The sequence below is a fragment of the Hyla sarda genome, chromosome 11 (assembly GCF_029499605.1).
Source record: "Hyla sarda isolate aHylSar1 chromosome 11, aHylSar1.hap1, whole genome shotgun sequence".
Classification (NCBI taxonomy): Eukaryota; Metazoa; Chordata; class Amphibia; order Anura; family Hylidae; genus Hyla; species Hyla sarda.
Window position 1 is genome coordinate 106,758,207 of NC_079199.1, and position 21,962 is coordinate 106,780,168.

The 21,962-nt window shown below is 56.4% G+C and overlaps 1 protein-coding gene across 1 annotated transcript; it reads left to right on the top strand.

Moving 5' to 3' along the window:
• Positions 1-17,292: 17,292 nt before the first annotated feature.
• Positions 17,293-19,401, top strand: RPS27 (ribosomal protein S27). Its single transcript, XM_056546071.1, has 4 exons — positions 17,293-17,339; positions 18,104-18,212; positions 18,293-18,403; positions 19,270-19,401. The coding sequence occupies exons 1-4, from the start codon at positions 17,334-17,336 to the stop codon at positions 19,296-19,298; spliced, it is 255 nt and encodes an 84-aa protein (XP_056402046.1). The 5' UTR covers positions 17,293-17,333; the 3' UTR covers positions 19,299-19,401.
• Positions 19,402-21,962: the final 2,561 nt, after the last annotated feature.

The window sequence follows — 21,962 nt, forward strand, 5'->3', positions numbered from 1 at the left end:
GCAGCATCATGTGTGGAGGAAACCAGGTACTGCCCATCACCTGCCCAATACCATCCCTACAGTGATCATGGTGGGGGCAGCATCATGTCTGGAGGAAACCAGGCACTGCCCATCACCTGCCCAATACCATCCCTACAGTGATCATGGTGGGGGCAGCATCATGTCTGGAGGAAACCAGGCACTGCCCATCACCTGCCCAATACCATCCCTACAGTGCTCATGGTGGGGGCAGCATCATGTCTGGAGGAAACCAGGTACTGCCCATCACCTGCCCAATACCATCCCTACAGTGATCATGGTGGGGGCAGCATCATGTCTGGAGGAAACCAGGTACTGCCCATCACCTGCCCAATACCATCCCTACAGTGCTCATGGTGGGGGCGGCATCATGTCTGGGGGAGACCAGGTACTGCCCATCACCTGCCCAATACCATCCCTACAGTGATCATGGTGGGGGCAGCATCATGTCTGGAGGAAACCAGGTACTGCCCATCACCTGCCCAATACCATCCCTACAGTGATCATGGTGGGGGCAGCATCATGTCTGGGGGAAACCAGGCACTGCCCATCACCTGCCCAATACCATCCCTACAGTGATCATGGTGGGGGCAGCATCATGTCTGGGGAAACCAGGCACTGCCCATCACCTGCCCAATACCATCCCTACAGTGGAGCATGGTGGGGGCAGCATCATGTCTGGAGGAAACCAGGCACTGCCCATCACCTGTCCAATACCATCTCTACAGTGATCATGGTGGGGGCAGCATCATGTCTGGAGGAAACCAGGTACTGCCCATCACCTGCCCAATACCATCCCTACAGTGATCATGGTGGGGGCAGCATCATGTATAGAGGAAACCAGGTACTGCCCATCACCTGCCCAATACCATCCCTACAGTGATCATGGTGGGGGCAGAATCATGTATATAGGAAACCAGGTACTGCCCATCACCTGCCCAATACCATCCCTACAGTGATCATGGTGGGGGCAGCATCATGTCTGGGGGAAACCAGGTACTGCCCATCACCTGCCCAATACCATCCCTACAGTGATCATGGTGGGGGCAGCATCATGTCTGGGGGAAACCAGGTACTGCCCATCACCTGCCCAATACCATCCCTACAGTGATCATGGTGGGGGCAGCATCATGTCTGGAGGAAACCAGGCACTGCCCATCACCTGTCCAATACCATCTCTACAGTGATCATGGTGGGGGCAGCATCATGTCTGGAGGAAACCAGGTACTGCCCATCACCTGCCCAATACCATCCCTACAGTGATCATGGTGGGGGCAGCATCATGTATAGAGGAAACCAGGTACTGCCCATCACCTGCCCAATACCATCCCTACAGTGATCATGGTGGGGGCAGAATCATGTATATAGGAAACCAGGTACTGCCCATCACCTGCCCAATACCATCCCTACAGTGATCATGGTGGGGGCAGCATCATGTCTGGGGGAAACCAGGTACTGCCCATCACCTGCCCAATACCATCCCTACAGTGATCATGGTGGGGGCAGCATCATGTCTGGGGGAAACCAGGTACTGCCCATCACCTGCCCAATACCATCCCTACAGTGATCATGGTGGGGGCAGCATCATGTCTGGAGGAAACCAGGTACTGCCCATCACCTGCCCAATACCATCCCTACAGTGATCATAGTGGGGGCAGCATCATGTATAGAGGAAACCAGGTACTGCTCATCACCTGCCCAATACCATCCCTACAGTGATCATGGTGGGGGCAGCATCATGTATAGAGGAAACCAGGTACTGCCCATCACCTGCCCAATACCATCCCTACAGTGATCATGGTGGGGGCAGCATCATGTCTGGGGGAAACCAGGTACTGCCCATCACCTGCCCAATACCATCCCTACAGTGATCATGGTGGGAGCAGCATCATGTCTGGAGGAAACCAGGTACTGCCCATCACCTGCCCAATACCATCCCTACAGTGATCATGGTGGGGGCAGCATCATGTCTGGGGGAAACCAGGTACTGCCCATCACCTGCCCAATACCATCCCTACAGTGATCATGGTGGGGGCAGCATCATGTCTAGAGGAAACCAGGTAATGCCCATCACCTGCCCAATACCATCCCTACAGTGCTCATGGTGGGGGCGGCATCATGTCTGGGGGAGACCAGGTACTGCCCATCACCTGCCCAATACCATCCCTACAGTGATCATGGTGGGGGCAGCATCATGTCTGGAGGAAACCAGGTACTGCCCATCACCTGCCCAATACCATCCCTACAGTGATCATGGTGGGGGCAGCATCATGTCTGGGGGAAACCAGGCACTGCCCATCACCTGCCCAATACCATCCCTACAGTGATCATGGTGGGGGCAGCATCATGTCTGGGGAAACCAGGCACTGCCCATCACCTGCCCAATACCATCCCTACAGTGGAGCATGGTGGGGGCAGCATCATGTCTGGAGGAAACCAGGCACTGCCCATCACCTGTCCAATACCATCTCTACAGTGATCATGGTGGGGGCAGCATCATGTCTGGAGGAAACCAGGTACTGCCCATCACCTGCCCAATACCATCCCTACAGTGATCATGGTGGGGGCAGCATCATGTATAGAGGAAACCAGGTACTGCCCATCACCTGCCCAATACCATCCCTACAGTGATCATGGTGGGGGCAGAATCATGTATATAGGAAACCAGGTACTGCCCATCACCTGCCCAATACCATCCCTACAGTGATCATGGTGGGGGCAGCATCATGTCTGGGGGAAACCAGGTACTGCCCATCACCTGCCCAATACCATCCCTACAGTGATCATGGTGGGGGCAGCATCATGTATAGAGGAAACCAGGTACTGCTCATCACCTGCCCAATACCATCCCTACAGTGATCATGGTGGGGGCAGCATCATGTATAGAGGAAACCAGGTACTGCCCATCACCTGCCCAATACCATCCCTACAGTGATCATGGTGGGGGCAGCATCATGTCTGGGGGAAACCAGGTACTGCCCATCACCTGCCCAATACCATCCCTACAGTGATCATGGTGGGGGCAGCATCATGTCTAGAGGAAACCAGGTAATGCCCATCACCTGCCCAATACCATCCCTACAGTGATCATGGTGGGGGCAGCATCATGTCTGGGGGAAACCAGGTACTGCCCATCACCTGCCCAATACTATCCTTACAGTGATCATGATGGGGGCAGCATCATGTCTGGGGGAAACCAGGCACTGCCCATCACCTGCCCAATACCATCCCTACAGTGATCATGGTGGGGGCAGCATCATGTATAGAGGAAACCAGGTACTGCCCATCACCTGCCCAATACCATCCCTACATTGTTCATGGTGGAGGCAGCATCATATATGGAAGAAACCAGGCACTGCCCATCACCTGCCCAATACCATCCCTACAGTGATCATGATGGGGGCAGCATCATATATGGAAGAAACCAGGCACTGCCCATCACCTGCCCAATACCATCCCTACAGTGATCATGGTGGGGGGCAGCATCATGTTTGGAGGAAACCAGGTACTGCCCATCACCTGCCCAATACCATCCCTACAGTGATCATGGTGGGAGCAGCATCATGTTTGGGGTAAACCAGGTACTGCCCATCACCTGCCCAATACCATCCCTACAGTGATCATGGTGGGGGCAGCATCATGTCTGGAGGAAACCCGGCACTGCCCATCACCTGTACAATACCATCCCTACAGTGATCATGGTGGGGGCAGCATCATGTCTGGAGGAAACCAGGCACTGCCCATCACCTGCCCAATACCATCCCTACAGTGATCAAGGTGGGGGGCAGCATCATATATGGAAGAAACCAGGCACTGCCCATCACCTGCCCAATACCATCCCTACAGTGATCATGGTGGGGGCAGCATCATGTCTGGGGGAAACCAGGTACTGCCCATCACCTGCCCAATACCATCCCTACAGTGATCATGCTGGGGGCAGCATCATATCTGGGGAAACCAGGCACTGCCCATCACCTGCCCAATACCATCCCTAAAGTGATCATGGTGGGGGCAGCATCATATCTGGGGAAACCAGGCACTGCCCATCACCTGCCAAATACCATCCCTACAGTGATCATGGTGGGGGCAGCATCATGTCTGGGGAAACCAGGCACTGCCCATCACCTGCCCAATACCATCCCTACAGTGATCATGGTGGGGGCAGCATCATGTCTGGAGGAAACCAGGCACTGCCCATCACCTGCCCAATACCATCCCTACTGTGATCATGGTGGGGGCAGCATCATGTCTGGAGGAAACCAGGCACTGCCCATCACCTGCCCAATACCATCCCTACAGTGATCATGGTGGGGGCAGCATCATGTGTGGGGGAAACCAGGTACTGCCCATCACCTGCCCAATACCATCCCTACAGTGATCATGGTGGGGGCAGCATCATGTCTGGAGGAATACAGGTACTGCCCATTACCTGCCCAATACCATCCCTACAGTGATCATGGTGGGGGCAGCATCATGTCCGGAGGAAACCAGGTACTGCCCATCACCTGCCCAATACCATCCCTACAGTGATCATGGTGGGGGCAGCATCATGTCTAGAGGAAACCAGGTACTGCCCATCATCTGCCCAATACCATCCCTACAGTGATCATGGTGGGGGCAGCATCATGTCTGGAGGAAACCAGGCACTGCCCATCACCTGCCCAATACCATCCCTACAGTGATCATGGTGGGGGCAGCATCATGTCTGGAGGAGACCAGGTACTGCCCATCACCTGCCCAATACCATCCCTACAGTGGAGCATGGTGGGGGCAGCATCATGACTGGGGGAAACCAGGCACTGCCCATCACCTGCCCAATACCATCCCTACAGTGATCATGGTGGGGGCAGCATCATGTATAGAGGAAACCAGGTACTGCCCATCACCTGCCCAATACCATCCCTACAGTGATCATGGTGGGGGCAGCATCATGTCTAGAGGAAACCAGGCACTGCCCATCACCTGCCCAATACCATCCCTACAGTGATCATGGTGGGGGCAGCATCATGTCTGGAGGAAACCAGGTACTGCCCATCACCTGCCCAATACCATCCCTACAGTGATCATGGTGGGGGCAGCATCATGTATAGAGGAAACCAGGTACTGCCCATCACCTGCCCAATACCATCCCTACAGTGATCATGGTGGGGGCAGCATCATGTCTGGAGGAAACCAGGCACTGCCCATCACCTGCCCAATACCATCCCTACAGTGATCATGGTGGGGGCAGCATCATGTCTGGGGGAAACCAGGCACTGCCCATCACCTGCCCAATACCATCCCTACAGTGATCATGGTGGGGGCCGCATCATGTCTGGGGGAAACCAGGTACTGCCCATCACCTGCCCAATACCATCCCTACAGTGATCATGGTGGGGACAGCATCATGTCTGGAGGAGACTAGGCACTGCCCATCACCTGCCCAATACCATCCCTACAGTGATCATGGTGGGGGCAGCATCATGTGTGGGGGAAACCAGGTACTGCCCAACACCTGCCCAATACCATCCCTACAGTGATCATGGTGGGGGCAGCATCATGTCTGGAGGAAACCAGGTACTGCCCATTACCTGCCCAATACCATCCCTACAGGGATCATGGTGGGGGCAGCATCATGTCTGGGGGAAACCAGGTACTGCCCATTACCTGCCCAATACCATCCCTACAGTGATCATGGTGGGGGCAGCATCATGTCTGGAGGAAACCAGGTACTGCCCATTACCTGCCCAATACCATCCCTACAGGGATCATGGTGGGGGCAGCATCATGTCTGGGGGAAACCAGGTACTGCCCATTACCTGCCCAATACCATCCCTACAGTGATCATGGTGGGGGGCAGCATCATGTGTGGGGGAAACCAGGTACTGCCCATCACCTGCCCAATACCATCCCTACAGTGATCATGGTGGGGGCAGCATCATGTCTGGAGGAATCCAGGTACTGCCCATTACCTGCCCAATACCATCCCTACAGTGATAATGGTGGGGACAGCATCATGTCTGGGGGGAAACCAGGTACTGCCCATTACCTGCCCAATACCATCCCTACAGTGATCATGGTGGGGGCAGCATCATGTCTGGAGGAAACCAGGTACTGCCCATTACCTGCCCAATACCATCCCTACAGTGATCATGGTGGGGGCAGCATCATGTCTGGGGGAAACCAGGTACTGCCCATTACCTGCCCAATACCATCCCTACAGTGATCATGGTGGGGGGCAAGCATCATGTCTGGGGGAAACCAGGCACTGCCCATCACCTGCCCAATACCATCCCTACAGTGATCATGGTGGGGGCAGCATCATGTCTGGAGGAAACCAGGTACTGCCCATCACCTGCCCAATACCATCCCTACAGTGATCATGGTGGGGGCAGCATCATGTCTGGAGGAAACCAGGCACTGCCCATCACCTGCCCAATACCATCCCTACAGTGATCATGGTGGGGGCAGCATCATGTCTGGGGGAAACCAGGTACTGCCCATCACCTGCCCAATACCATCCCTACAGTGATCATGGTGGGGGCAGCATCATGTCTGGGGGGAAACCAGGTACTGCCCATCACCTGCCCAATACCATCCCTACAGTGATCATGGTGGGGGCAGCATCATGTCTGGGGGAAACCAGGTACTGCCCATCACCTGCCCAATACCATCCCTACAGTGATCATGGTGGGGGCAGCATCATGTCTGGGGGAAACCAGGCACTGCCCATCACCTGCCCAATACCATCTCTACAGTGATCATGGTGGGGGCAGCATCATGTCTGGGGGAAACCAGGTACTGCCCATTACCTGCCCAATACCATCCCTACAGTGATCATGGTGGGGGGCAAGCATCATGTCTGGGGGAAACCAGGCACTGCCCATCACCTGCCCAATACCATCCCTACAGTGATCATGGTGGGGGCAGCATCATGTCTGGGGGAAACCAGGTACTGCCCATCACCTGCCCAATACCATCCCTACAGTGATCATGGTGGGGGCAGCATCATGTCTGGGGGGAAACCAGGTACTGCCCATCACCTGCCCAATACCATCCCTACAGTGATCATGGTGGGGGCAGCATCATGTCTGGGGGAAACCAGGTACTGCCCATCACCTGCCCAATACCATCCCTACAGTGATCATGGTGGGGGCAGCATCATGTCTGGGGGAAACCAGGCACTGCCCATCACCTGCCCAATACCATCTCTACAGTGATCATGGTGGGGGCAGCATCATGTCTGGGGGAAACCAGGTACTGCCCATTACCTGCCCAATACCATCCCTACAGTGATCATGGTGGGGGGCAAGCATCATGTCTGGGGGAAACCAGGCACTGCCCATCACCTGCCCAATACCATCCCTACAGTGATCATGGTGGGGGCAGCATCATGTCTGGAGGAAACCAGGTACTGCCCATCACCTGCCCAATACCATCCCTACAGTGATCATGGTGGGGGCAGCATCATGTCTGGAGGAAACCAGGCACTGCCCATCACCTGCCCAATACCATCCCTACAGTGATCATGGTGGGGGCAGCATCATGTCTGGAGGAAACCAGGTACTGCCCATCACCTGCCCAATACCATCCCTACAGTGATCATGGTGGGGGCAGCATCATGTCTGGGGGGAAACCAGGTACTGCCCATCACCTGCCCAATACCATCCCTACAGTGATCATGGTGGGGGCCGCATCATGTCTGGGGGAAACCAGGTACTGCCCATCACCTGCCCAATACCATCCCTACAGTGATCATGGTGGAGGCAGCATCATGTCTGGAGGAAACCAGGCACTGCCCATCACCTGCCCAATACCATCCCTACAGTGATCATGGTGGGGGCAGTATCATGTCTGGAGGAAACCAGGCACTGCCCATCACCTGCCCAATACCATCCCTACAGTGATCATGGTGGGGGCAGCATCATGTCTGGAGGAAACCAGGTACTGCCCATCACCTGCCCAATACCATCCCTACAGTGATCATGGTGGGGGCAGCATCATGTCTGGGGGAAACCAGGTACTGCCCATCACCTGCCCATTACTTTTTGGTCACTTTTATATCATGAAGAAATTAATAAAAAGCGATTAATAAGTCCTATCAATACAAACATGGTACTGATAACGGTGCAAAAAATGAGCCCTCATATCGCCCCGTACGCGGAAAAATCAAAAAGTTATAGGGGTCAGAAGATGACAATTTTAAACGTATATATTCTCCTGCATGTAGTTATGATTTTTTTCAGAAGTGCGACAATATCCAACCTATATAAGTAGGGGATCATTTTAATCTCATGGACCTACAGAAAAATGCACTGCGTAGAAACGGAAGCCCCCAAAAATTACAAAATGGCATTTTTTTCTTCAATTTTGTTGCACAATTTTTTTTCTGTTTTGCTGTGGATATTTTGATAAAATGACTAATGTCACTGCAAAGTTGAATTGATGACGCAAAAAATATAAATAATATGGAATTTTAGGTGCAAAATTGAAAGCGTTATGATTTTTAGAAGGTGATGGGGAAAAAATGAAAATGGAAAAACGGAACAACCCTGAGTCCTTAAGGGGTTAAAGTGAATGGATTTCAGCACCGGTCCGGCTGGGGTACGGGGGTGCCTGGTTTTCCCCTCCCCAGCTGGACCCAGCCTTATAATGATCACGGCTCATTGTCCTGATCAATGGGGGTCTCAGCACTTAGACCTCAAACAATCAAAAGTTTTGACATATGGAATGACAGGGACACATTAATGCCTATAGTATCTACATGGTGTGCAGTATATGCATGCTGTGGTGCACAAGTTTGGCGACTGCAGTATATACATGGCAAACAAGCTTGGTGACTTCAGTATATAGATGGTGTAAAAGCTTGATGGTTACAGTATATACATGGTATACACTCTTGGAGATTTCAGACTTCATGGTGTAGTCACCTGGAATGGTTTTCTATCAGACATTCTCTCTTGGTCATCTTCATGGTGTAGTCACCTGCAATGGTTTTCTATCAGACATTCTCTTTTGGTCATCTTCATGGTGTAGTCACCTGAAATGGTTTTCTATCAGACATTCTCTTATTCATCTTCATGGTGTAGTCACCTGGAATGGTTTTCTATCAGACATTCTCAGTCATCTTCATGGTGTAGTCACCTGCAATGGTTTTCTATCAGACATTCTCTTTTGGTCATCTTCATGGTGTAGTCACCTGAAATGGGTTTTCTATCAGACATTCTCTTATTCATCTTCATGGTGTAGTCACCTGGAATGGTTTTCTATCAGACATTCTCTCTTGGTCATCATCATGGTGTAGTCACCTGGAATGGTTTTCTATCAGACATTCTCTCTTGGTCATCTTCATGGTGTAGTCACCTGGAATGGTTTTCTATCAGACATTCTCTCTTATTCATCTTCATGGTGTAGTCACCTGAAATGGTTTTCTATCAGACATTCTCGGTCATCTTCATGGTGTAGTCACCTGGAATGGTTTTCTATCAGACATTCTCTCTTGGTCATCTTCATAGTGTAGTCACCTGAAATGGTTTTCTATCAGACATTGTCTTATTCATCTTCATGGTGTAGTCACCTGAAATGGTTTTCTATCAGACATTCTCTTATTCATCTTCATGGTGTAGTCACCTGGAATGGTTTTCTATCAGACATTCTCTCTTGGTCATCTTCATGGTGTAGTCACCTGGAATGGTTTTCTATCAGACATTCTCTCTTGGTCATCTTCATGGTGTAGTCACCTGAAATGGTTTTCTATCAGACATTCTCGGTCATCTTCATGGTGTAGTTACCTGAAATGGTTTTCTATCGGGTCAGTATTCTGGTGGAGATTTATCAAAACCTGTGCAGAGGAAAAGTTGTCCAGTTGCCCATAGCAACCAATCAGATCGCTGCTTTTATTATTCACAGGCCTCTTTAAATACAAAAGAAGCGATCTGATTGGTTGCTATGGGCGACAGCACCGCTCTTCCTCTACACAGGTAACTCCCCCCCTCATACAGATATGAGATCAGTCTACGGCAGCGTTCACACCGCGTTTTTTCCTTTCCACCATAGTAATCCATAGTATCAGCCATACTGTAGTGCAGCGGCGCCATTCTTTCGCCTTGTGCCCTGGCTACTCTCTTCTGGAATTCGCCATTGTAAAATGACTCAATGGCGCCATCTACAGTGCGGTTCATAAACTATGGTATAGTACAGTCACTAGGTGAGATAAATGGCGCCATCTACGGTGCGGTTCATAAACTATGGTATAGTACAGTCACTAGGTGAGATAAATGGCGCCATCTACGGTGCGGTTCATAAACTATGGTATAGTACAGTCACTAGGTGAGATGAATGGCGCCATCTACGGTGCGGTTCATAAACTATGGTATAGTACAGTCACTAGGTGAGATAAATGGCGCCATCTACGGTGCGGTTCATAAACTATGGTATAGTACAGTCACTAGGTGAGATAAATGGCGCTATCTACAGTGCGGTTCATAAACTATGGTATAGTACAGTCACTAGGTGAGATAAATGGCGCCATCTACGGTGCGGTTCATAAACTATGGTATAGTACAGTCACTAGGTGAGATGAATGGCGCCATCTACAGTGCGGTTCATAAACTATGGTATAGTACAGTCACTAGGTGAGATAAATGGCGCCATCTACGGTGCGGTTCATAAACTATGGTATAGTACAGTCACTAGGTGAGATAAATGGCGCCATCTACAGTGCGGTTCATAAACTATGGTATAGTACAGTCACTAGGTGAGATAAATGGCGCCATCTACGGTGCGGTTCATAAACTATGGTATAGTACAGTCACTAGGTGAGATGAATGGCGCCATCTACAGTGCGGTTCATAAACTATGGTATAGTACAGTCACTAGGTGAGATAAATGGCGCCATCTACGGTGCGGTTCATAAACTATGGTATAGTACAGTCACTAGGTGAGATGAATGGCGCCATCTACAGTGCGGTTCATAAACTATGGTATAGTACAGTCACTAGGTGAGATAAATGGCGCCATCTACGGTGCGGTTCATAAACTATGGTATAGTACAGTCACTAGGTGAGATAAATGGCGCCATCTACAGTGCGGTTCATAAACTATGGTATAGTACAGTCACTAGGTGAGATGAATGGCGCCATCTACAGTGCGGTTCATAAACTATGGTATAGTACAGTCACTAGGTGAGATAAATGGCGCCATCTACGGTGCGGTTCATAAACTATGGTATAGTACAGTCACTAGGTGAGATAAATGGCGCCATCTACAGTGCGGTTCATAAACTATGGTATAGTACAGTCACTAGGTGAGATAAATGGCGCCATCTACAGTGCGGTTCATAAACTATGGTATAGTACAGTCACTAGGTGAGATAAATGGCGCCATCTACAGTGCGGTTCATAAACTATGGTATAGTACAGTCACTAGGTGAGATAAATGGCGCTATCTACAGTGCGGTTCATAAACTATGGTATAGTACAGTCACTAGGTGAGATAAATGGCGCCATCTACGGTGCGGTTCATAAACTATGGTATAGTACAGTCACTAGGTGAGATAAATGGCGCCATCTACGGTGCGGTTCATAAACTATGGTATAGTACAGTCACTAGGTGAGATAAATGGCGCCATCTACGGTGCGGTTCATAAACTATGGTATAGTACAGTCACTAGGTGAGATAAATGGCGCCATCTACGGTGCGGTTCATAAACTATGGTATAGTACAGTCACTAGGTGAGATGAATGGCGCCATCTACAGTGCGGTTCATAAACTATGGTATAGTACAGTCACTAGGTGAGATAAATGGCGCCATCTACGGTGCGGTTCATAAACTATGGTATAGTACAGTCACTAGGTGAGATGAATGGCGCCATCTACAGTGCGGTTCATAAACTATGGTATAGTACAGTCACTAGGTGAGATGAATGGCGCCATCTACAGTGCGGTTCATAAACTATGGTATAGTACAGTCACTAGGTGAGATGAATGGCGCCGCTGATCTCCACCACAATATATGGCGGCTTCTCATACCCACCGGAAAGTGAAAGTGTGACCCTAAAACACACAATCCCGATGAATGTGAACAAGGCCAATAGAGTGAGCGCCCGGCCCCGGCCTCTGTATGGGACATAACGCAGACAGTGAGCGCCCGGCTCCGGCCTCTGTATGGGACATAACGCAGACAGTGAGCGCCCGGCCTCTGTATGGGACATAACGCAGACAGTGAGCGCCCGGCCTCTGTATGGGACATAACGCAGACAGTGAGCGCCCGGCCCCGGCCTCTGTATGGGACATAACGCAGACAGTGAGCGCCCGGCTCCGGCCTCTGTATGGGACATAACGCAGACAGTGAGCGCCCGGCCCCGGCCTCTGTATGGGACATAACGCAGACAGTGAGCGCCCGGCCCCGACCTCTGTATGGGACATAACGCAGACAGTGAGCGCCCGGCCTCTGTATGGGACATAACGCAGACAGTGAGCGCCCGGCCTCTGTATGGGACATAACGCAGACAGTGAGCGCCCGGCCCCGGCCTCTGTATGGGACATAACGCAGACAGTGAGCGCCCGGCCTCTGTATGGGACATAACGCAGACAGTGAACGCCCAGCCCCGGCCTCTGTAGGGGACATAACGCTGACAGTGAGCGCCCGGCCCCGGCCTCTGTATGGGACATAACGCAGACAGTGAGCGCCCGGCCCCGGCCTCTGTATGGGACATAACGCAGACAGTGAGCGCCCGGCCCCGGCCTCTGTATGGGACATAACGCAGACAGTGAGCGCCCGGCCTCTGTATGGGACATAACGCAGACAGTGAGCGCCCGGCCCCGGCCTCTGTATGGGACATAACGCAGACAGTGAGCGCCCGGCCTCTGTATGGGACATAACGCAGACAGTGAGCGCCCGGCCCCGGCCTCTGTAGGGGACATAACGCTGACAGTGTGCGCCCGGCCCCGGCCTCTGTAGGGGACATAACGCAGACAGTGAGCGCCCGGCCCCGGCCTCTGTATGGGACATAACGCAGACAGTGAGCGCCCGGCCCCGGCCTCTGTATGGGACATGACGCAGACAGTGAGCGCCCGGCCTCTGTATGGGACATAACGCAGACAGTGAGCGCCCGGCCCCGACCTCTGTATGGGACATAACGCAGACAGTGAGCGCCCGGCCTCTGTATGGGACATAACGCAGACAGTGAGCGCCCGGCTCCGGCCTCTGTATGGGACATAACGCAGACAGTGAGCGCCCGGCCTCTGTATGGGACATAACGCAGACAGTGAGCGCCCGGCCTCTGTATGGGACATAACGCAGACAGTGAGCGCCCGGCCCCGGCCTCTGTATGGGACATAACGCAGACAGTGAGCGCCCGGCTCCGGCCTCTGTATGGGACATAACGCAGACAGTGAGCGCCCGGCCCCGGCCTCTGTATGGGACATAACGCAGACAGTGAGCGCCCGGCCCCGACCTCTGTATGGGACATAACGCAGACAGTGAGCGCCCGGCCTCTGTATGGGACATAACGCAGACAGTGAGCGCCCGGCCTCTGTATGGGACATAACGCAGACAGTGAGCGCCCGGCCCCGGCCTCTGTATGGGACATAACGCAGACAGTGAGCGCCCGGCCTCTGTATGGGACATAACGCAGACAGTGAACGCCCAGCCCCGGCCTCTGTAGGGGACATAACGCTGACAGTGAGCGCCCGGCCCCGGCCTCTGTATGGGACATAACGCAGACAGTGAGCGCCCGGCCCCGGCCTCTGTATGGGACATAACGCAGACAGTGAGCGCCCGGCCCCGGCCTCTGTATGGGACATAACGCAGACAGTGAGCGCCCGGCCTCTGTATGGGACATAACGCAGACAGTGAGCGCCCGGCCCCGGCCTCTGTATGGGACATAACGCAGACAGTGAGCGCCCGGCCTCTGTATGGGACATAACGCAGACAGTGAGCGCCCGGCCCCGGCCTCTGTAGGGGACATAACGCTGACAGTGTGCGCCCAGCCCCGGCCTCTGTAGGGGACATAACGCAGACAGTGAGCGCCCGGCCCCGGCCTCTGTATGGGACATAACGCAGACAGTGAGCGCCCGGCCCCGGCCTCTGTATGGGACATAACGCAGACAGTGAGCGCCCGGCCTCTGTATGGGACATAACGCAGACAGTGAGCGCCCGGCCCCGGCCTCTGTATGGGACATAACGCAAACAGTGAGCGCCCGGCCTCTGTATGGGACATAACGCAGACAGTGAGCGCCCGGCCCCGGCCTCTGTATGGGACATAACGCAGACAGTGAGCGCCCGGCCCCGGCCTCTGTATGGGACATAACGCAGACAGTGAGCGCCCGGCCCCGGCCTCTGTATGGGACATAACGCAGACAGTGAGCGCCCAGCCCCGGCCTCTGTAGGGGACATAACGCAGACAGTGAGCGCCCGGCCTCTGTATGGGACATAACGCAGACAGTGAGCGCCCGGCCCCGGCCTCTGTATGGGACATAACGCAGACAGTGAGCGCCCGGCCCCTGTATGGGACATAACGCAGACAGTGAGCGCCCGGCCCCTGTATGGGACATAACGCAGACAGTGAGCGCCCGGCCCCGGCCTCTGTATGGGACATAACGCAGACAGTGAGCGCCCGGCCCTGGCCTCTGTATGGGACATAACGCAGACAGTGAGCGCCCGGCCCCGGCCTCTGCATGGGACATATCGCAGACAGTGAGCGCCCGGCCCCGGCCTCTGTATGGGACATAACGCAGACAGTGAGCGCCCGGCCTCTGTATGGGACATAACGCAGACAGTGAGCGCCCGGCCCCGGCCTCTGTATGGGACATAATGCTGACAGTGAGCGCCCGGCCCCGGCCTCTGTATGGGACATAACGCAGACAGTGAGCGCCCGGCCCTGGCCTCTGTATGGGACATAACGCAGACAGTGAGCGCCCGGCCTCTGTATGGGACATAACGCAGACAGTGAGCGCCCGGCCCCGGCCTCTGTATGGGACATAACGCAGACAGTGAGCGCCCGGCCCCGGCCTCTGTATGGGACATAACGCAGACAGTGAGCGCCCGGCCCCGGCCTCTGTATGGGACATAACGCAGACAGTGAGCGCCCGGCCTCTGTATGGGACATAACGCAGACAGTGAGCGCCCGGCCCCGGCCTCTGTATGGGACATAACGCAGACAGTGAGCGCCCGGCCCCGGCCTCTGTATGGGACATAACGCAGACAGTGAGCGCCCGGCCCCGGCCTCTGTATGGGACATAACGCAGACAGTGAGCGCCCAGCCCCGGCCTCTGTAGGGGACATAACGCAGACAGTGAGCGCCCGGCCTCTGTATGGGACATAACGCAGACAGTGAGCGCCCGGCCCCGGCCTCTGTATGGGACATAACGCAGACAGTGAGCGCCCGGCCCCTGTATGGGACATAACGCAGACAGTGAGCGCCCGGCCCCTGTATGGGACATAACGCAGACAGTGAGCGCCCGGCCCCGGCCTCTGCATGGGACATATCGCAGACAGTGAGCGCCCGGCCCCGGCCTCTGTATGGGACATAACGCAGACAGTGAGCGCCCGGCCCCGGCCTCTGTATGGGACATAATGCTGACAGTGAGCGCCCGGCCCCGGCCTCTGTATGGGACATAACGAAGACAGTGAGCGCCCGGCCCCGGCCTCTGTATGGGACATAACGCAGACAGTGAGCGCCCGGCCTCTGTATGGGACATAACGCAGACAGTGAGCGCCCGACCCCGGCCTCTGTATGGGACATAACGCTGACAGTGAGCGCCCGGCCCCGGCCTCTGTATGGGACATAACGCAGACAGTGAGCGCCCGGCCCCTGCCTCTGTATGGGACATAACGCAGACAGTGAGCGCCCGGCCCCGGCCTCTGTATGGGACATATCGCAGACAGTGAGCGCCCGGCCTCTGTATGGGACATAACGCAGACAGTGAGCGCCCGGCCTCTGTATGGGACATAACGCAGACAGTGAGCGCCCGGCCTCTGTATGGGACATAACGCAGACAGTGAGCGCCCGGCCTCTGTATGGGACATAACGCAGACAGTGAGCGCCCGGCCCCGGCCTCTGTATGGGACATAACGCAGACAGTGAGCGCCCGGCCCTGGCCTCTGTATGGGACATAATGCAGACAGTGAGCGCCCGGCCCCGGCCTCTGTATGGGACATAACGCAGACAGTGAGCGCCCGGCCTCTGTATGGGACATAACGCAGACAGTGAGCGCCCGGCCCCGGCCTCTGTATGGGACATAACGCTGACAGTGAGCGCCCGGCCCCGGCCTCTGTATGGGACATAACGCTGACAGTGAGCGCCCGGCCCCGACCTCTGTATGGGACATAACGCAGACAGTGAGCGCCCGGCCTCTGTATGGGACATAATGCTGACAGTGAGCGCCCGGCCCCGGCCTCTGTATGGGACATAACGCTGACAGTGAGCGCCCGGCCCCGGCCTCTGTATGGGACATAACGCTGACAGTGAGCGCCCGGCCCCGGCCTCTGTATGGGACATAACGCAGACAGTGAGCGCCCGGCCCCGGCCTCTGTATGGGACATAACGCTGATAGTGAGCGCCCGGCCTCTGTATGGGACATAACGCAGACAGTGAGCGCCCGGCCCCGGCCTCTGTATGGGACATAACGCAGACAGTGAGCGCCCGGCCCTGGCCTCTGTATGGGACATAACGCAGACAGTGAGCGCCCGGCCCCGGCCTCTGTATGGGACATAACGCAGACAGTGAGCGCCCGGCCCTGGCCTCTGTATGGGACATAACGCAGACAGTGAGCGCCCGGCCCTGGCCTCTGTATGGGACATAACGCAGACAGTGAGCGCCCGGCCCTGGCCTCTGTATGGGACATAACGCAGACAGTGAGCGCCCGGCCCCGGCCTCTGTATGGGACATAACGCAGACAGTGAGCGCCCGGCCCTGGCCTCTGTATGGGACATAACGCAGACAGTGAGCGCCCGGCCCTGGCCTCTGTATGGGACATAACGCAGACAGTGAGCGCCCGGCCCCGGCCTCTGTATGGGACATATCGCAGACATGTCCGGACCTGTCTCCCCCATTGCCGTCCCTCAGGTCTCTTCTTGGGCCCCCCAGCCCCCGTGTCCCCGGTCTATCCCCCTCCCCCCGGGGTATATGACCTCCACAAGGCCCCCACGTGACCCGCACCCCGTTTTCTGCCCCCCAGCCTATAATAAAAGCCCTATAATTCTCAGTGACCTTCCCAAGATGGCGGCTCGGGGCTTCCATTTCGTCACTTCCGGCCGTGTGGCCGCTCTCTCTTATATACGGAGCTCAGCTTCCGGTCTCCCTCCTTTTCTGCAGCGGCCGTGTACCGTGAACATGCCTGTGAGTGCGGGGACTGCGGGCGGCGCTCAGGACCGGGGGAGCGGGAGGATGGCCGGGGTCTGGGCCACACGAGGTGTCGGGGAACCTGCCGGGGGCTGAGGGGGATCACAGCCGGGACAACGAGGGAGGAAGCGTGGGCAAGATGGCGCGGAGAGGCCTGCGGGGCCGGAGCGGCCTGTGGTGTCACGTGATTACCGGGGGCCGCGTGCTGCTGGTACTTGTAGTGCTCCCGGGATATCAGGGACATTTACTGGCCATAGAGCAGAGGGACCTGCTGGAGACCACCCAAAGTGATGCACAACTACAACTCCCATCGTCCCCAACACTGCTGGGCTGTCACTACTACTCCCAGCAGGCTCTCAGGCAGACACATGCTGGGAGTTGTAGTTCTGTTATCTTATAAATGCTGTAGCTGCCGGTCCCTGGGAATGCTGGGGGTTGTAGTACTGGCGGTGCCTGGATATGCTGGGGGTTGTAGTACTGGCGGTGCCTGGATATGCTGGGGGTTGTAGTACTGGCGGTGCCTGGATATGCTGGGGGCTGTATTTCTGGCGGGGCCATGCTGGGGGTTGTAGTTCTGGCGGTGCCTGGATATGCTGGGGGCTGTAGTACTGGCGGTGCCTGGGTATGCTGGGGGCTGTATTTCTGGCGGGGCCATGCTGGGGGTTGTAGTTCTGGCGGTGCCTGGGTATGCTGGGGGCTGTATTTCTGGCGGGGACATGCTGGGGGTTGTAGTTCTTGTATTTATCGTCTGTCTCTTGCAGCTCGCTAAAGATCTCCTGCACCCGTCTCCTGAGGAGGAGAAGAGGAAGCACAAGAAGAAGCGCTTGGTCCAGAGCCCCAACTCCTACTTCATGGATGTGAAGTGTCCAGGTGAGTGTTGGCTCTGCGGGGGCGGGGCTTGTGTTGTCACTTCCTGTGCGCTCTCTCATTTTGTCCCCCTCTCTCTGCAGGTTGTTATAAGATCACCACGGTGTTCAGTCATGCCCAGACGGTCGTCCTGTGTGTCGGCTGCTCCACGGTCCTCTGCCAGCCCACCGGAGGCAAGGCGCGCCTGACAGAGGGTGAGTGTCCGCTCCGGGGAGTGAGTGTCCGCTCAGTGGGCGGTCATCATGATGTATAAACCTTCACTGTTAAAGGGGGCTCCAGCTGATGACTTCACGTGTCTGATCACTGGGGACCCCGATAGTGAATGGTGACTCCGTGTAGCAGGGACACTTGGGATTCACAGAGGTCAGACCCTGTATAACATCCTCAGGATGGGATTTAATGGTGGAGTACCCCTTTAAGATCTCTGCTGACACTGAAGACGTTCTGGTCTATAACGGGAGTCGGGGGGGGGTCCTTAGGGGCCACAGATCACACTGAGAAATTGTCTGTTCCTGCAGTTTATACTGTGAGGTCGACCTGGGCAGACATGTTGTGTAGGGAAGTGTTTAGGGCCCCCCTCCCTGGTGTGTGAGGGCCCCCCTCCCTGGTGTGTGAGGGCCCCCCTCCCTGGTGTGTGAGGGCCCCCCTCCCTGTATATTTGGGGTGCTGTGGTCACTGATGTCCTCCCTGTAGTGTTGGGTGCCCCTCTGTAGTCCGGGGGCCCCTCTCCTCCATTGTCTGACGCCTCTCCCTGTAGTATTTGGGGCTCCTCTCGTAGTATTTGGGGGCCGTTGTCACTGACTCCTCTCTGTAGTATTGGGGGCACCTCTAGTATTGGGGGCCCCTCTCCTCCGTTGTCTGACTCCTCTGTAGTGTTGGGGGGCCCCTCTCCTCCGTTGTCTGACTCCTCTCTGTAGTATTGGGGGCCACTCTCCTCTGTCTGACTCCTCTGTAGTGTTGGGGGGGCCCTCTAGTATTGGGGGGCCCCTATCCTCTGACTCCTCTGTAGTATTGGGGGGCCCCTCTCCTCCATTGTCTGACTCCTCTCTCTCCTCCCCAGGTTGCTCTTTCAGGAGGAAGCAGCATTAACCATTGATGATCCGGAGGCGTCATGGAGGGTCCGGGCTCCGCTCACACCGGACACTGGACCCCGTTCCCCTGACTGTCAATAAATTTTTGGATACAAACTTCACTTCGCGCTTCCAGTTAATTATTTCAAGGAATTGTCCTAATTCCAGTGGGATCGTCTCAGGCGGCCATGACGGTCATGTGACTCCTTGTTCTGTCAATTAAACGTCATTGAAAGATCCAGCTGATGTGTGTTCATGTGAGTGCGGGGGGGGGTGAAACGGGTGAGGACCCCTGTATGAGGGGGGGGGGAGAGGGGTCAATCGGGTGAGGACCCCTGTGTGTGGGGGAGGGGGGGTGGGAGAGGGGTCAATCGAGTGAGGACCCCTGTGTGTGTGTGTGTGGGGGGGGAGAGGGGTAAAAAGGGTTAGGACCCCTGTGTGATGGGGGGGTAAACTGGGTGAGGACCCCTGTGTGTGGGGGGTAAACTGGGTGAGGACCCCTGTGTGTGGGGGGGTAAACTGGGTGAGGACCCCTGTGTGTGGGGGGGGGTAAACTGGGTGAGGACCCCTGTGTGTGGGGGGGGTAAACTGGGTGAGGACCCCTGTGTGTGGGGGGGGTAAACTGGGTGAGGACCCCTGTGTGTGGGGGGGGTAAACTGGGTGAGGACCCCTGTGTGTGGGGGGGGTAAACTGGGTGAGGACCCCTGTGTGTGGGGGGGGTAAACTGGGTGAGGACCCCTGTGTGTGGGGGGGGTAAACTGGGTGAGGACCCCTGTGTGTGGGGGGGGGGGGGGTAAACTGGGTGAGGACCCCTGTGTGTGGGGGGGGGGGGGTAAACTGGGTGAGGACCCCTGTGTGTGTGGGGGGGTAAACTGGGTGAGGACCCCTGTGTGTGTGGGGGGGTAAACTGGGTGAGGACCCCTGTGTGTGTGGGGGGGGGTAAACTGGTTGAGGACCCCTGTGTGTGTGGGGGGGTAAACTGGGTGAGGACCCCTGTGTGTGTGTGTGTGTGTGTGTGTGTGTGTGGGGTAAACTGGGTGAGGACCCCTGTGTGTGTGTGTGTGTGGGGTAAACTGGGTGAGGACCCCTGTGTGTGTGTGGGGGGGGGGGGGGGGGTAAACTGGGTGAGGGACCCCTGTGTGTGTGTGGGGGGGGGTAAACTGGGTGATGACCCCTGTGTGTGTGGGGGGGGGGGTAAACTGGGTGAGGACCCCTGTGTGGGGGGGGTAAACTGGGTGAGGACCCCTGTGTGGGGGGGGGGTAAACTGGGTGAGGACCCCTGTGTGGGGGGGGGGGGTAAACTGGGTGAGGACCCCTGTGTGGGGGGGGGGGGTAAAACTGGGTGAGGACCCCTGTGTGGGGGGGGGGGGTAAACTGGGTGAGGACCCCTGTGTGGGGGGGGGGTAAACTGGGTGAGGACCCCTGTGTGGGGGGGGGGTTTAAACTGGGTGAGGACCCCTGTGTGTGTGGGGGGGGGGTAAACTGGGTGAGGACCCCTGTGTGTGTGTGTGGGGGGGGGGTAAACTGGGTGAGGACCCCTGTGTGTGTGGGGGGGGGGGGGTAAACTGGGTGAGGACCCCTGTGTGTGTGTGTGTGTGTGGGGGGGGGGTAAACTGGGTGAGGACCCCTGTGTGTGTGTGTGGGGGGGGTAAACTGGGTGAGGACCCCCTGTGTGTGTGGGGGCTGGGGGGGGTAAACTGGGTGAGGACCCCTGTGTGTGTGGGGGGGTAAACTGGGTGAGGACCCCTGTGTGTGTGGGGGGGGGGGGGGGTAAACTGGGTGAGGACCCCTGTGTGTGGGGGGGGGGGGGGGTAAACTGGGTGAGGACCCCTGTGTGTGGGGGGGGGGGGGGGGTAAACTGGGTGAGGACCCCTGTGTGTGGGGGGGGGGGGGGTAAACTGGGTGAGGACCCCTGTGTGTGGGGGGGGGGGGGTAAACTGGGTGAGGACCCCTGTGTGTGGGGGGGGGGGGGTAAACTGGGTGAGGACCCCTGTGTGTGGGGGGGGGGGGGTAAACTGGGTGAGGACCCCTGTGTGTGGGGGGGGGGGTAACTGGGTGAGGACCCCTGTGTGGGGGGGTAAACTGGTGAGGACCCCTGTGTGTGTGGGGGGTAAACTGGGTGAGGACCCCTGTGTGTGTGGGGGGGGGGGTAAACTGGGTGAGGACCCCTGTGTGTGTGGGGGGGGGGTAAACTGGGTGAGGACCCCTGTGTGTGTGGGGGGGGGGGGTAAACTGGGTGAGGACCCCTGTGTGTGTGGGGGGGGGGGGTAAACTGGGTGAGGGACCCCTGTGTGTGGGGGGGGGGGTAAACTGGGTGAGGACCCCTGTGTGTGTGGGGGGGGGGGGTAAACTGGGTGAGGACCCCTGTTGGGGGGGGGGGGTAAACTGGGTGAGGACCCCTGTTGGGGGGGGGGTAAACTGGGTGAGGACCCCTGTGTGGGGGGGGTAAACTGGGTGAGGACCCCTGTGTGGGGGGGGGGTAAACTGGGTGAGGACCCCTGTGTGTGTGGGGGGGGGTAAACTGGGTGAGGACCCCTGTGTGTGTGGGGGGGGGGTAAACTGGGTGAGGACCCCTGTGTGTGTGGGGGGGGGGGTAAACTGGGGTGAGGACCCCTGTGTGTGTGTGGGGGCGGGGGGTAAACTGGGTGAGGACCCCTGTGTGTGGGGGGGGGGGGTAAACTGG